The 16,306-nt window shown below is 35.3% G+C and overlaps 2 protein-coding genes across 11 annotated transcripts in view; one reads left to right on the forward strand and one right to left on the reverse strand.

The window, feature by feature from the left end:
- C12H11orf65 (chromosome 12 C11orf65 homolog) overlaps positions 1–13,353 on the forward strand; it is a 152,594-nt gene extending 139,241 nt beyond the window's left edge. The window contains exon 10 of the mRNA XM_021926511.2: positions 12,208–13,353. The gene's annotated coding sequence lies outside the window, so the exon portion shown is untranslated. The remainder of the gene's footprint in view (positions 1–12,207) is intronic.
- The window catches only part of ATM (ATM serine/threonine kinase), a 134,177-nt gene that overhangs the window by 50,662 nt on the left and 67,209 nt on the right, over positions 1–16,306 (reverse strand). For all 10 annotated transcript variants that reach the window (XR_004177373.1, XM_031652990.1, XM_031652987.1 and 7 more), the window contains 8 exons: positions 15,860–15,992; positions 13,558–13,653; positions 11,022–11,193; positions 9,121–9,262; positions 7,881–8,057; positions 6,079–6,256; positions 2,635–2,722; positions 326–481 (listed from right to left, as the gene is read on the reverse strand). Coding sequence is in view for 9 of the 10 variants with exons in the window: in XM_031652990.1 (XP_031508850.1) it covers positions 326–481; positions 2,635–2,722; positions 6,079–6,256; positions 7,881–8,057; positions 9,121–9,262; positions 11,022–11,193; positions 13,558–13,653; positions 15,860–15,992 (1,142 nt within the window). In the remaining variant the exon portion in view is untranslated. The remainder of the gene's footprint in view (positions 1–325; positions 482–2,634; positions 2,723–6,078; positions 6,257–7,880; positions 8,058–9,120; positions 9,263–11,021; positions 11,194–13,557; positions 13,654–15,859; positions 15,993–16,306) is intronic.

A 16,306-nucleotide genomic window follows, 5' to 3' on the forward strand; every position in this document is an offset into this window, starting at 1 on the left:
AAATATTTATCACCCTTAAATTAAGTTCTCAATGCTAGGGCTGTTATGGGGAATATACAGAAAATTAAGTATGGACTCTGTCCTACAGGAATTTGCTATCTGTTAAATTTTTATAATACCTAAGTATAAACATTCCTATTGTTTCAGAGCAGGAATTACATATTCCTTTTTAAAAATTTATTATAATTTCACTTTAAAACAAAATTTCTATCTAAATAATGTCTTTTAAACGGGGAACAGGAGGCAATGTAAATCTTTACTATATACCCTTAAGGAGACAATGCCAACATTAATTTTAAAAACCAAAAATTCTAAATTCCATTACCTTTTCTCTTGATCATCCATGCTTTTCTTATCTGCATAGATTTCTGCATAGAGTAAAGCTGTAAAGTGAGCAGCACAAGACTGAGCTACCTTGGCAACTTCTAGATAATTTAAATCCAGCCAGAAAGCATCATCAAAAATTGTTCCTGAAGAAGGTCTAAAGAAAAATTAAATATAATATCACTCATTTTTTTAAACTTCAATATCAAAAGAAAAGCATGTTGATATTGAATACAATGGTAGTAACTGCTTAATAGAAAATTACAAATTCCCGAAAACCACATTTCCCCAATATATACCTACAAACATTATAACATGGCTGAAGAGTCCTATTTAATAATCTTTTTGGTTTTTCTTTTTTCCCTCAAACTGATCAGAGAATCTGATAAAACCTATAGACTATCACTTGATACAAAATTGGGGTTCATATCTGCTCTCCACCAAGAAATCCATGTACCACAGGCTAAGAATAGAATACACAGAATAGCTAATACAAATGCACACAAGCATCCCCCAACATACACTTTAAAATAGTCAATTTAATAAAAATATTGTTTCATCGAAGACACAAATACATGTCTTTCCTATTGTGACTTATTTTCTCCTTAATGTATTGCCTAGGTTGAGTTACTTAATAAAAACCTTCCACTGTGTTAACAGGTAGGTCAAGATTGAAAAGGATAGTATCTTTTTCAAAACTAGCATTATAGAGATGGGACATGGTAGTGGTTAAGAGCACTGGTGTTGAAGTACAATACAGGTAGGTTCAAATCAAGCTATATTACCTACTACCAGCTGTGTGATCTTAGCAACTTAACTTCTTAAACCTCAGTTTCCTAGTTTCCTTACTTGTAAATGCTGGAACAACATGGACCTTGGAGAATGGGTGCAACAATTAAATAATGCCTGCAAAGCTGATGAATAAGGCACACCCTACTACATAGCAAGCACTCAACTAAAGTTAATTTTCTGAGGAACTTGAAGTTCAGAGAAGTGAAATAATTTCCCCATGGAAAGGAAGACATTGCAGACATTATTCTGATTTTGAAAGATGATAAGACTGAGGTTCAAAGATACCAAGCAATTTTTTGTTGTTGTTTTATTGTCGTTCTTTGTTTTTGCCCAACATACTGTACAGGATAACAAGTAATTTTTACACAGCACAAGCTTAGACTTGAATGCATGTCTTTACCCCCTTTTCTATATCCCATTCGTACTTTCTCAAGGAATCTTCTTTAGGGTCTTATTCAGAATGAAAATGGAATATGAATTTTTATCTTCTCCAAATCTTGCTAATGTCAACACCATTCTACTCCAATAGTAAATCTGAAATGAATGACTCAAAGGTAAAACTGCCTCCCAACACCAAGAAAACAAATGCTCTCAACTACGTTAAAGCTTCTGATTGGCCTTCTCAGAAGATAATCTGGTATAAAACTATAAGGTAAAATAACCAGAACCAAAGACACTGAAAAGCATAAAACTTCTTTTTCTACTAGAGAAGAAGAATGGTTTAAGAATACATAGAAATTAATTTTTTAAGATATTAATGCATTTAGGCTTAAAAACATTTCATTTTTCACTCACCTCTCCCTCTCATTCTTTACCAACCACTGCCACCACCACCATACACACTTATGAGATATCAATTCCTACCTATTCAAATTATAGGCCTACTACACTATTTCTTCAGAGTTCTGGTCAACTCTCAAGCAGTACTGATCAGTCAGACCATCCATTCTAGCAATTCCTGTATGCATTGTTAAAAATCTCATGAGAAATAACAGGAATAAAGATACTATACTATAAAACAATTTACCAGAAACAAGAAAATAAACATTGTCACAGCACAGTACTGCCACAGATTTTGAGACCACTGCACACAGTAAAGAAACTTACATCTTAAAATAAAGATACATAAGGAAGACATTTACACAACTCTATTTACTTCTTAGAACTAAAGCAAAGAGACAAGTAAAAACAGTAATAATACAGCTAAATGTAACTTGGAAAAACACTTGCTCCTATCCCGAACATAGATGAAACAAATTGGAGCCAAGAAGGCTGTATAATTTAACAAAGGTAACACTGTTACTGGTACAGCTGGTGCTAGAATTGAGAGTTCTTGACACTGATTTAACTGAAGTGCTATCCTGAATATGGATTACTGCAAGGAGATATAAATATCACACAAATTAAATATAGCACTTTGCAACAGCTTCACCTAAAATAATCATGTTAAAATTCAGCCAATAGTTAACAAGTTACACTCTAGATCCTAAACATAAGAAGCAACACTCATTACATTACCTCTTTTGTCTTCTCATGTAGTCCACAACACCAAGCATTGTTCTTTGTGATTTTTTATCCAAACAGCATCGGAAAAAGTGCTCTGACTCTGACAAACAAAAATATCTCCCCTCAGTCCCAGGCATTCTTGCTTACACACTTTCTTCCTTCTTGTTTATGTGTCTGTCTCCCACTATCCTATAAGGTTCTAGCGGGCAGTACCTAACACAAAATTGGTTCTGAGGGAATTTAACAGCATTTCTTTTGCTTTTAAAAGAAACTGTTATCTTAATAAAAGTGAGAACTTACATTGTAATTTATATTTTATTTCTGAGGAGGACTAATTAATTGATTGATTCAATAAGATCTTTTATGTGGCAGGTCCTCAGTATATAACCATGAACAAGACATACAATGTCAGACCACACAGAACTCACTGACTAGCCTGGGAAATTACAACACAATATGATTAAGCGTTATAATAGGAAAGTTTAAAATGCTATAGAACCTTAGCAGAGGGAACCTCACCTAGACAAGAAAAGTTTCATAGAAAAAGTGATACTGGCCAAGTGCGATGGCTCACGCCTGTAATCCCAGCACCTTGGGAGGTCGAGGCGGGTGGATCACTTGAGGCCAAGAGTTTGAGACCAGCCTGGCTAACATGGTGAAACCGTATCTCTATTAAATATACAAAAATTAGCAGGGCATGCTGGCACACATCTGTAATCCCAGCTACTCAGGAGGCTGAGGCACAACAATTGCTTGAACCTGAGGGGCAGAGGTTGCAGTGAGCCGAGATCACACCACTGCACTTCAGCCTGGGTTACATAGTGAGACTCTTGTCTCAAGGAAAAAAAAAAAAAGAAAAAGTGATACCTGAAAGAAGAGTAATAGTCACAAGAGCAGGAAAGGATAGTGCTACAGGCAATAATAACAATATCTGAGATGGCTGGAAGCAAGAAGTAACTTGGAAAATTTAATGAAAGAATTTCAACTGTGCTAAGTCATAGAGCTAGAAAGCAGTAAGGATGCTAAGGGCAGAGAGAAACAAATGGACTAAGTTATTCATAATATGGAATTGGCAAGGTTTGGTAATTAGATGAAATACGTGAGAGAGGTTTCTAGAGTAAGCAACTGAGTGTCATTTGTTAAAGAGGTACACATTTAAAAAAGTAGACCGGGGGAAGAGATGAAGAAGATGACACATTTGCTTTTGGACAGTTGAGTCTGAGATGCACATGGGATGTTTAGTGAAGGCAATGAGGCTTATAGCCATCAGAAAAGATACACCATTTAAATTTTATAAAAATATGCATTTACTTTACTTTTCAATAATAGAATTTTATATGTGAAGTTTAAATTTTCACTTAAGGTAATAAAAATATTGGCACTGTACACAGATATAATAAAACAATTACTTTACCTTCCAATGGTTGTGGCATAAATACATAACTGATAAACATGAAAAAAGTCTTGGCCATGTTCATGATAATAAATTACCAGATTATCATAAACAATGATTACCTTAAACTATGTAATAAAAATTGTTTTCAATAGTACTGTAAATTACATATTAAAGTTTTAAACACTTAAATCACTTATACCTGTATATTCCCAATTAAAGATAAGAGATACATTTTTAGATAGTTTACAAAGCCTCTATGAAAATTTTTATTTTAGGATTTTCATTTCAGTAGCCTAAAGAAAATTCATATAAGCACATTCTAGATCATTTAGAGAACAGCTTATAATCCAGTAGGATCACAGGATGGGCATCTATGTCTATGTTTATAATTTATATTTTTCCAAATAGTAGATTTGTAATTGCTGTTAGCCAACAGAAAAGAAAATACATAAAATATAAAGCATAGCAAACTGAAGTCTAAATGACATTAGAGTCATGTCAAATGAAGGTTGTAGCCGTAAAACTAGAAGAAACAACTGGAAGAACTGAGTAATCACAACCTTTGCTGAAGTGACTGGAAGGATTGGGAGGAGCAAACTAGTTGTGGCAAAATACCACATTAAATCAACATTTACATTAGAATTAATTGGTCTTTAAGTACAACAAGTGAATTTGTACCTAGCTTTATGTTTGCATATAAAACACATTAATAATATATAATAAAGAGAGTTAATAATCTGTGAATTTTGTATCCTTTTATAAAATTTAGGTTTTAAAAACTGACCCATAATGAGCCCTCAAGTATGCATATATGTAATATACATACCCAACCCTGGCGGAATTTCTTTTGTTACTATGCTCTTGGCATGAGAAATACTCGTTATATGTCACAGAAGGAAAGTAGGTTATAAGAGTAAATAAAGTGCAATTCAATTTTTGTTTTAAAAAAATTAGAAGGAGGCCGGGCGCGGTGGCTCAAGCCTGTAATCCCAGCACTTTGGGAGGCCGAGACGGGCGGATCACGAGGTCAGGAGATCGAGACCATCCTGGCTAACACGGTGAAACCCTGTCTCTACTAAAAAATACAAAAAACTAGCCGGACAAGGTGGCGGGCGCCTGTAGTCCCAGCTACTCGGGAGGCTGAGGCAGGAGAATGGTGTGAACCTGGGAGGCGGAGCTTGCAGTAAGCTGAGATCCGGCCACTGCACTCCAGCCTGGGCGACAGAGCGAGACTTTGTCTCAAAAAAAAAAAAAAAAATTAGAAGGATATATACCAAATGTTAATTATAGTTATACAAAGGTTTTTTTTCTTTTTCTTTTTTTTTTTTTAGATAGTCTCACTGTGTTGTTCAGTCTGGAATGCAGTGGTGTCCTCTTGGCTCACTGCAACCCTCTACCTCCTGGGTTCAAGTGATTCTCCTGCCTCAGTCTCCCAATAGCTGCAATTACAGGTGCCTGCCACCACGCCTGGCTAATTTTTGTATTTTTAGCAGGGACGGGGTTTCACCATGTTGGCCAGGTTGGTCTTGAACTCCTGACCTCAAGTGATCCACCAACCTTGGCCTCCCAAAGTGCTGGGATTACAGGCGTTGAGCCACTGTGCCCAAACAAAGGTTGCTTTTTAAATTGAGTTGGCCAGAGCTCTGAAAACATGAAAATTCTATCATATCTGCACCAGAGTACCTGAAATATCTGATTGTGTTTATTTGTTTTTTCCACTACTAGAATGTGGGTGTTTCTTTTTCACATTAATATTGCCGGTGCAAGCACAGTGCCTGACACATATTGAAAGCTCAATTAGTTGACCTATTATCAATAGCCAAAATGTACTGAGGGAATACTATACATCAAGTATTATCCTAGGCACTTTACACACATTATTTCATTGAAAACTTGTTGCAACTATTGCAACTTTTATCTCCATTCCACAGATAAAGAAACAAATTTAGAGGTTACAGATTTAATCCTGTAAAGTGCTTTTAGCCGGATTCCACCTTAAATCTATCTTTCTCTAGAACTGAGAAGTTTACAGTATTAATGTTAAAAATTTAATAAAATACCTGAATCCAAGTTTGCAGGGGTTGTGGATCGGCTCGTTTGTGAGAAGTGTCGAAGACAGCTGGTGAAAAATCCCTGAACATGTGTAGAAAGCAGATTTCTCCATGATTCATTTGTATCTTGGAGCAAAATATCATGAATCAAGTATGGAAGTACAGTCTGACAAAAGTCAGTTTTCACCTAGAATATACCAACAAATCCACCCAATAGTTTGAGTAAAAATGAGTAAAACTAATATATTTTACTTAAAATTTTCATGCCCTGTTGACATATTAAATTTCTAAAAGATGATAGATTAATCTGCCATAAACTCAACATACTGCTAAAAAAAAACAAACAAAAAACATGTATTAGGTGGTGTTTAAAAAAACCACACTAGGCTAGTATATCAATATCAAATGTATATGTTAGTGACACTGTAACTGTTTATTTTCAGTCTAGGCCATTAGCATAATGAAATAGACTATTGCTTACAAATGAAATTATATCATCACTTTAAATACAGTTTCAGAGTTGAAAAGTGTTAGTAACAGAAGTTTTCTGATTTGATAGAAGAGAGAAAAAGGTATCAAAAGTTTAAGACAAAAGTTGAAAATCTGATTTTTATGCATTTTCTATCCTCAGTGAAGAACTACAACAGTCATGTTAAAAATGTTTATGTTTTAATAAGCCCAACTTCTGGGTATAAAATTTGGGTAATTATTTGTGGTATATTCCAAAGAGCAGAAAAGTGCTCTAATACATCTGGCACATTAAAATGGTATTCAGCTTTACTTTTGCTATTCACCGCACTCCATGTTTAACATATGAATGAATCATTACACTCCATATCCATCATATTCATCAGACTTAACACACATAAGACAGGTTATAGATTACTAATTGCACCCTTTTTCTTTTTCAAACCAAAGACAAGGCAAAACACCACTTTTAGAGCTAGAGAATTTAAAGTACCAGAAATGGGGTGTATACATACGTATATTTGGAACATTTTATCTTCTGGCTCAAAGTTAAAACTTTATAAAAATCTTAGCTTTGTTCACTAATGAGAAATAAGCTGTATGTGTGTTCGGGGTACCACTCTGCTGAACTGGTATGAGTGCGATGTAGTATTGCAGAGAAGGTGATGTTTTATTCATTGTCATTACTTTTTCTGTAGAAAATAAGAACTGCTTTTTACATTGCTTTCAATGTGAGTATATTATGAAAATACTTCCCTATCAGTTATCTGTAATTGGCAGATGTTTAACCTAGTCAGATGTTTTATTTTCACACTTCTGTTGAATCACATTTGACAGTGCTATAAATTAACTCTGGAAATCTTAGAGCATCAGGTTTTGCTGTTTTAGATTACACATTTGATGGAAGAGTATAAACCTTCTGTTTCATTTGGTATGCACTTTCACTCTTTATTAAGATAAATACTATATCCTCAAAAATAAAAAAGCTACGCTGATTGCTGCTCTACTCCTTTTTCTTATTCAAGAAAGCATATCAGGGAAAATAAATGTGCTCTTATCAGAAGATGTAAACAAAGTTAGAACAGGCTCAGCAGTATTTTAACTATCATTAGTATTAGTAACAAATTATTCAAGGCACCCCTTAGAACTCCTCTAGCATGTTGCTATCCTGAAGCTGAAACCTAATGCATAAAGTTATGACTAAATACGGATGCTCACTTTAATAAATGTACAACAGTTTGAGTGGGGGTGATATTATGTGAAGATGATGTGCAGTATCACAGAACTCTTTAGATAAACAGGTCATAAACAAGGAATTAAATCAGGCTAATTAATCTTCTTACTTCACACATTGGCTTTAATAATTGAAGAATTTCACATTTTGTGCCTCCACTGTCCAAAAAAGCACAAGTCAGTGTCTTTATCCAAATGTCATGATTTTCACTCAGAGGAATCCACAGATTTATATCATCCAGGCCTTCAAAAGGGTTTTCTTTGTCAAATCTGGGTACTTCTAAAAACTAGAAAGAAAGGGATTAGAAAATGTAAATAAGAGAACTGGAAATCACTGTACCTTTCCTACCTAAAATGAGTATAACAAATCTGTTTCTGAGTAAAGCTAAATACAGTTAAAACTAAATCTGGAGGCAATGTTTACCTTTTAAAATTAAAACATTTATGTTTATACGAGAGTCAGAGTGGCATGGTAAAAACTGCTGCTTTAGGCACCAGAAAAACTGGGTCCTACTCTCAGCTCTGTCACTCATTAGCAGCATATTAGACAAATCACAAACTCTGACTCATCTGTCTCTTGAACAAAACCAGACCATACCTACCACATAGACTTGATTTCAAAATGAAATGAGATTTTAAAATGTTAAAATTATAATGCCTTCCAGTTATATTATTAGTTTCATTAACAGTTTATATTACTAGTAATTTTACTAAGACCAAAATTATATTTGTGATGCATTGAAAGTACTGCTTCAATGTTGGGTTTCTGCCCTGAAATTAAATTGGTGAAAACTAAACTGTGTATTTCTCAGTCACTTTATGAAAAGAAGATAGTAAAGAGGAATGCTTAGACTAAGGAAGGAACAAGTGTTCTTAAACATGCCTCACAGAGTACTTACAGTGGAACCCTATTATGATACCAACATGGAAAAAGGGAGAAATCTATGGGTCATCCTGTATTTCACCAGGGGATTGTGATACATTAACTTGCCATGGAAATAAACACTTGTGGATCACAATAACTATAAATCATACCCAGAGCTAACAGCTTTCATGGGAGCAAAGTAGGGTTTTCTATTTCTAAAAAAGTAAGGTTTGTCTTTAAGAATTTCCCCTCCCCTGAAATCAACTACTATTTCCTCAGGTTACCTATCTCAGCTTTTCCACACTGCCATGATAAATAAAAAATAGCAAATTCCCTGGATTTATGAAATATGGTTTAAATTACTTATAGGAAAGATTAATTGTTAGTACAATACTATTTCAAGCAAGTTAACAGTCACAACCCACAGCAAACAGAACTGTTTTAGATATGGTGGGTATTCGATAAACATTTATTACTTAAGAGACCTTTTTTCTCGATGTTCTAAAAGGCTGTAGATAGGCCAGCATTGGATCTGTTGTCATCTTATAAATCTCCCAGAAACTATGTCCAGTCTTTGTGGCTAAAATGTTTTTCAAACAAGTAACAGCTGCTGATCGAACTTTGACACTGAAAAAACAAACAATTCAAATGTCTATCAAGTACACCAGTTATTAATCTTGATGAATGTTAACCTCCACTGAAAAAATTTCAAAACTAAAATTTAAAATTTGTATTAGGAAACTTTACATTCACAAAATTCTCCAATATCAAACAAAATTATCAAAGGACTTCCACTAGTCATTCAGTAAACTTGAATTACTAATCATTGCAACAGCAATTCCCTTCATTCAATACAGTTTAATTGTGACTACTATAAATTAAAAAGACTCACAAAAAGAAATACTTGAAAATATGTTCTAATACATGTAAGTAATAAAAATTCTGGGAATCCTTTGGTCCACATCTTCATATGCTAAAGTCCCTTGAATATCTAAAGTTTTTCCCTGTTAAAGAAAAATACAAAAAACTTCTACCTGCTTCCTAGTATTCTTAAGTTTAAGTCACACTAATATTTCTGTGCATCTGTTTCAGAAAAACCAATTTCGAATTACTATGAAACGAATGAAACATCTAATGCTTGCAAATTTTCTGTGGCACTCTCTTCAAAAACTGTGCTTGATATACCTTTAAATACATTTAAAAAATGAGATGAACTGGCTGGGTGTGGTGTGGCTCAAGCACATAAACCTTGCATATTAGGAGGTTGAGGCAGGAGGATTGCTTGAGCCCAAGAATTTGGGGTTACAGTAAAGCATGATCTATGATGTATGATCATGCCACTGCACTCCAGTCTGGGTGATAGAGCAAGACCCTGTCTCAAAAAAAAAAAAAGAAAAAAAGAGAGAGATGAATTAATACATGTTAATACAAGGATAGACTGATGGCTAGAAGTGATTAAGCAAGGATAGCAGTAAAATATAGAAACTATGTGATAAGCATATGGGTGTGTACTATAAAATTATTCCCATTTTGCTATATGTTTAAAGCTTTTTATAATAAAATGTTCGGAAAGAAAGCATACAAATTTGTTTAATGAAACAAAAACAAAAGAAAGAAATATATAGGTACATTAAATCAATAATGGAAACAGGGCAGTTAGACATTATTGCCAATCATTTATTCCTCAAGAGAAGGAGAAAGGGAAGTACAGAAAAAAAATCAAAACATGTCTTTATCTTAGAAAGGTGCCTGGTTGTGAGAAAAATCCTTTGAGCCTACCACCAAATATGGTGGTGATGGAATACTCAGACACCAATCAATCCATCAACAAATGAGAGAGAGAAAGAGCATGCACACAAAAGTAATCTCAACCAACCAGTTGAAATTTTGATATGCGGTGCAACTGTGTTTTGCACAGAGAATAAATAAGCAATAGAAAACCCTGTCTGATTAGCTTAAGACTTCTAGGGTTATAAAACAACCTCTCTGCTTTATGGCTTATTTTAAAAGGATCAAAATAAGGCCTCACTTAGAGGAGAATGGCACCTCTGATATTGACAAGAGCCTAAAACATCTCCCTTTATACTCCCCATCTTAATTTTCTATGTAGAACCATCTGGCATTTTTCTTATTTATTGTTTGTCTAGTCCCACCAAAATTTTAACAGGGACCTTGTCTGGAATGTTCACCATTATATCAAGTGTCTGGCACATAGTAGGGTCAATAATTATGTGAATTAATAAAAATACAGGAATTTTCATAAAGACACTGAGATTAAAAAAAGGACAAAGCTTTAGTTACTGACAGTATCAATTTGTGTGAAGTATCATTCTCCATGAATATCATATTAAGTGGGATTACATATAAGGTATCAATAAATACTCACCAATCTTCTACCAGTGTGTTATTCAGGTAGGTCAGCATTATGAAGGTCCACTGAAGTTCTTTACCTTCAAATAACTTAAGGGCCTTGGTATAAGATGCATCTTTACTATGTTGTATAGCTATGGTAGAGAAATCTATAGGACCCACTTCTCCCAAGCAGCTTCCAACAGCCTCTACATATAGAAATTCTATTTCAGTAGAGTCATAGGTAAGAGATCATACATAAAACTGAAATCTAATTTCGAAACTATAGTGCTGTTTTGCTGTACTTCAAGAATTAACCTTAAGGCTGAGCGTGGTGGCTCACACCTGTTAATCCCAGCACTTTGGGGGATAGAGGCGGGTGGATCACCTGAGGTCAGGAGTTCGAGACCAGCCTGGCCAACATGGTAAAGCCCTATCTTTACTAAAAATACAAAATTAGCCAGGCATGGTGATGCAGGCCTGTAATCCCAGCTACTCAGGAGGCTGAGGCAGGAGAATCACTTGAACCCAGGAGGCGGAGGCTGCAGTGAGTCGAGATTACACCACTGCACTCTAGCCTGGGTGAAAAAAAAAAAAGAGAGAGAGAGAATCAACCTTAAAACTGTTAAAATTTTTGTTGCGATATCACACGAATTCCATAATCTTAAACACACAGTTCAATGAAAATTTATACATACAAATATACATTTTTTCTGCCTGTGTTCTCCCTAACCAGATGAAGATAGGACATTTTCAGCAACCCAGAGGGCTCTTCGTGCTCTTTCCATCATGATGGTATTTACTAAAATAAGTTCACAAATTTTTTGAGAGTCCTTCTTTCAAAGGGTAGAACCTAATTTCCCTCCCGCTGAGTGTGGGCTGTACTTAGTGATTCACTTCTAACAAACAGAATGTATATAAGTCTTTCGCCTCTTTGATTAAATTTATTCCTGGGTATTTATTTCTTTTAGATGCTATCATAAATGAAATTGCTTTTCTAATTCTTTCTGGATTGTCCACTGCTAGTATATACAAACACCACTAATTATGTGTTGATCTTGTACCCTGCAACTTTGCTAAATTCATTTATTAGTTCTACAGTAGCTTTCTTGTGGATTCTCTGGGATTTTCTCTACCATATCATCTGTAAATACAGATAGTTTTACTTCCTTTCTAATTGGCATGCTATTAATTTCTTTTTCTTGTTTAATTGCTCTGGCTAGAACTTCCAGTACAATGTTGAACAGCAGTAGTGAAAGTGGACAGCCTTGTCTCATTCCTGATCTTACGGGGAAAGCTGTGAGTACAAACCACATTAATTTTATGCCACACAGGAAAGCCACTTAGGGCTTCAGTTATAAATCAGGTCTGTCCCTAAAAGCAGTGCCACTATGGGCAAGGAGGTAAATACGTTGGTTAAAGAAAACTTCTACAGTTCTGGTAAGATTCTGTTTCTTAGTCTGGGTGCTACATGTACAAGTGTACTCTGCGAACGTTCTTCAAGCTAGATATTTTTGATCTGTATACTTTTCTATACGTAGGATATATCTCAATTTTAAAAATCTAAAAAAAAGGAAGTACTCTAGATATTAGGCTCCTACCGAGAAGTTAAGACTGTTGAAGAAAGATAGTAGAATCTGTGAAACAGTACTTATTCCTCCTATTTTTCTAATTTGAAGCAAAACCATCATGAGAGCTTCAAGCTGACTTTAATCAGGTGATTTCTCCATCCCGTGGTCACTAAATCTAAACACCTAAACTAGACATGATGTTGGCTTCTTATCTTACATTAGGTTTCCCGTCAAATGGCTATAGGAAAGGACTTGAATGGTTTTTAATTATTTAAGTTTAATCTAGCCCTCCAAGTCTTCATTCTTACGTCTGTTACATAACAAAAGACACTGAGTACCTGTCAGTTATATTTATAAAATATATTGGCAGTCAATTTATTTGCAACTGAACTCTAAAAATAGGTATTTCTGACTTTCCTAAATATTTACAAGGCATTTTCAAATTAAGTTATATACATATGTAAATCTATTAACTTTTCATTTTATATGAATATTTAAGGAAGAAAAGTACAAAAGGGGGCGTTTTAGGGACACTTTAATTAAATAGGCATGTAACTTAGCTAGCATATTTCCCCAATATCCCAAATGACAAACCCTCACTTATTTTGAAGATATAGTAAAGATGACCACTCATATAATAAAGATGACCACCACATAACTCACATTCAGCCAATACAATCATGCTTTGCTTAATGACACAGATATGTTCTGAGAAATGTGTCACTGGGCAATTCTGTCATTGTGCAACCATCACAGAATATACTTACATAAACCTAGATGGTATAGCCTACTACACACCTAGGCTATATGGTATAGCTTATTGCATCTAGGCTACAAACCTGTATAGCATGTTACTATACTGAATACTACAGGCAGTTGTAAGTATTTGTATATCTAAACAGAAAACATACAGTAAAAATACAGTATTATAATCACATATAATCCTATATGTGTTCCACGGTTGACTAAAATGTTGTCACGCAGCACACGACTGTAGTTTACCTAGAACTTCTTTTTCACCAGTGTGGTTTATTGCCATCTTGGATAACTGCAACAAATTGACAACTAGCTTCACCATAATCCCATCTTGTGGATTATCTAGAAATAGTTTTTTAAAAATTAGTTTCAACTAGCACAAAGACAACACTTTTGTTTACAATAACATATATATTAAATTATCTGACTAGAAAATGTCTATAAAGTTTAAAGAAGGTTTTAAGTCATGAGTAGCTCAAAAAATACGTAGGGAATGAATCTGAACTTCCTTAATACCACAGATTCTTTTGAAAGTGATTAGCAATATTTGACAACAGAGAAAATAAAATGTCTTAAACAAATTGTGCAGATAAGTCAACACTTTAGCAAAATCACAAACAGAAGCACAAGAATCATTCAACATTAAAGCTAGAAGGGACTTTGGGAGCTTGCTTGGCTTTTTAACATCTAACATTTAGAGTTTAGACCAGCACTGTCCCACAGAACTTTCTGCAATGATGGAAATGTCTATAATCTACACTGTCCAATGATCACTACTGACCAAATGTACTACTGAGAACTTCATATGTGTTCAATACAATGAAAAAACTGAACTTCAAATTTCATTTAATTTTACTTCACTTAAATAGCCAAATGGCTAGTGACTGTAATGCACAAGGTAGATCTAGCCCATAAAATACTCAAGAACACAAGAACAAGAAATAACAGTGTTTCTATTTACATACATTTTATACATCTCAAAAGTACTAGAAACTCTGCTCAGTCAAAACTAAAATTCATTTTAAAAAGTACTGAGGGTAAAAACAACACAAGAGAAATACAAAATTAGACCGGGCGTGGTGGCTCACGCCTGTAATCCCAGAACTTTGGGAGACCGAGGTGGGCGGATCACCTGAGGTCAGGAGTTCGAGACCAGCCTGGACAACATGTGAAACCCCGACTCTACTAAAGATATAAAAAATCAGCTGGGCATGGTGGCACACAACTGTAATCCCTGCTACTCGGGAGGCTGGGGCAGGAGAATCATCTGAACCCGGGAGGTGGAGGTTGCAGTGAGCGGAGATCATGTCACTGCACTCCAGCCTGGGTGACAGAGCGACACTCTGTCTCAGAAAAAAAAAAGAAATAGAAAGTTTCCCAAATACTGTAATAGTGCACATTTCAAATCAAATTAACATAAATAACAGATGTTTCATAAGTAAAAAGCAAGCTAGAAAAACTTACAAATACATACATACATATATATACACACACGTAACACACATTGCTAAAGTATTAAAATGAGACATATTTCTTTCATTCAGGTAAATTGGACTAGAAGACAAGACTAGCTTGTATGTCTGGCTCTAAGGAATTAAAATTTTCTTTTACATAGTCAGAAGGTGTTAAAATGTTTAAGCATGGGCCGGGCACAATGGCTCACGCCTGTAATCTCAGCACTTTGGGAGGCTGAGGTGGGTGGATCGCCTGAGCTCAGGAGTTCGAGACAGCCTGGCCAACATGGTGAAACCCTGTCTCTACTAAAAAAAGTACAAAAAATTAGCCAGGCGTAGTGGCAGGTGCCTGTAATCCCAGCTACTAGGGAGGCTGAGGCTCGAGAATCTGAGCTTGGGAGGTGAAGGTTGCAGTGAGCCAAGATAGCGCCACTGCACTCCAGCCTGGGCAACAAGAGCGAAACTCTGTCTTAAAAGAAAAAAAGAAGAAGTTAAAAATGTTTAAGCATGGCTAGACGCCGTGGCTCATGCCTCTAATCCCAATGCTTTGTGAAGCTAAGGCAGGAGGATCGCTTGAGGCCAGGAATTCGAGACTAACCTAGGCAACATAGTGGGACCCCTGTCCCTACAAAAAATAAAAAAAATTTTTTAAAAAGTAGCTATGTGTAGTGGTGTGTGCCTATAGTCCCAGTTATTCGGAAGGCTGAGACAGGATAATTCCTTGAACCCAGGAATTCAACGTCACGGTAAGTTACGATGGTGCCACTGCACTCCAGCATGGGTGACAGAGTGAGACTCTTAAAAAAAAAAAAAAAAAAAATTCTGTCTCTTAAAAAAAAAATTTAGGCAGTAGAAAAACATGATCATATTTGGGTTTAGAGAAATCGTTATGGCAGAGGATGAATAAAATAGGAAGAGTTCAGGGTGAGGAGACCAGTTAGGACCAGTTTTACAGTTAGATGAGAAATGAGGGTCTAAACTAAATGATGAGAGCCTGAACTAAGTCTCTGACAGTGAAACCAAGAGCAAGACTTTACAAAATATTCTTTCAAAAAGAAACAAGTAGAAATAACCCATGTCATTAAAATTAGTACCCTGAGATGCTCTCATAATGTCCATCATCTGATCTTTATGTAGTTCCAGTTGTCTTCGAAGATCCTTTAGTCCTTCAAGTCTTGTCAATGGAAGTGCATCATAAACACTTACTGAGAGAAAATGGTTAATTTCCTAAAAGAGAAAATTAATTAAAATGTAACTTGCTTTTAACATGTATTGGTTAAGCCTGTGAAATAAAACTTAATAAAAGAAAAAACTTAGTTAAGTGCCATTTATAGACACTGACTCATGTCTCTATTACTACTAAACAAGGAAGAAATAAATGACTTCTTCCACTGCAAACCCTACAATGTTTTAATTCTTTCTTTTAGACAGAGTCTCGCTCTGTCATCAAGGCTAGAGTGCAGTGGCACTATTGAGGCTCACTGCTACCTCCGCCTTCCGGGTTCAAGTGATTCTAATGTCTCAGCCTGCCGAATAGCTGG

Source organism: Papio anubis, chromosome 12, assembly GCF_008728515.1.
Source record: "Papio anubis isolate 15944 chromosome 12, Panubis1.0, whole genome shotgun sequence".
NCBI classification, from domain to species: domain Eukaryota; kingdom Metazoa; phylum Chordata; class Mammalia; order Primates; family Cercopithecidae; genus Papio; species Papio anubis.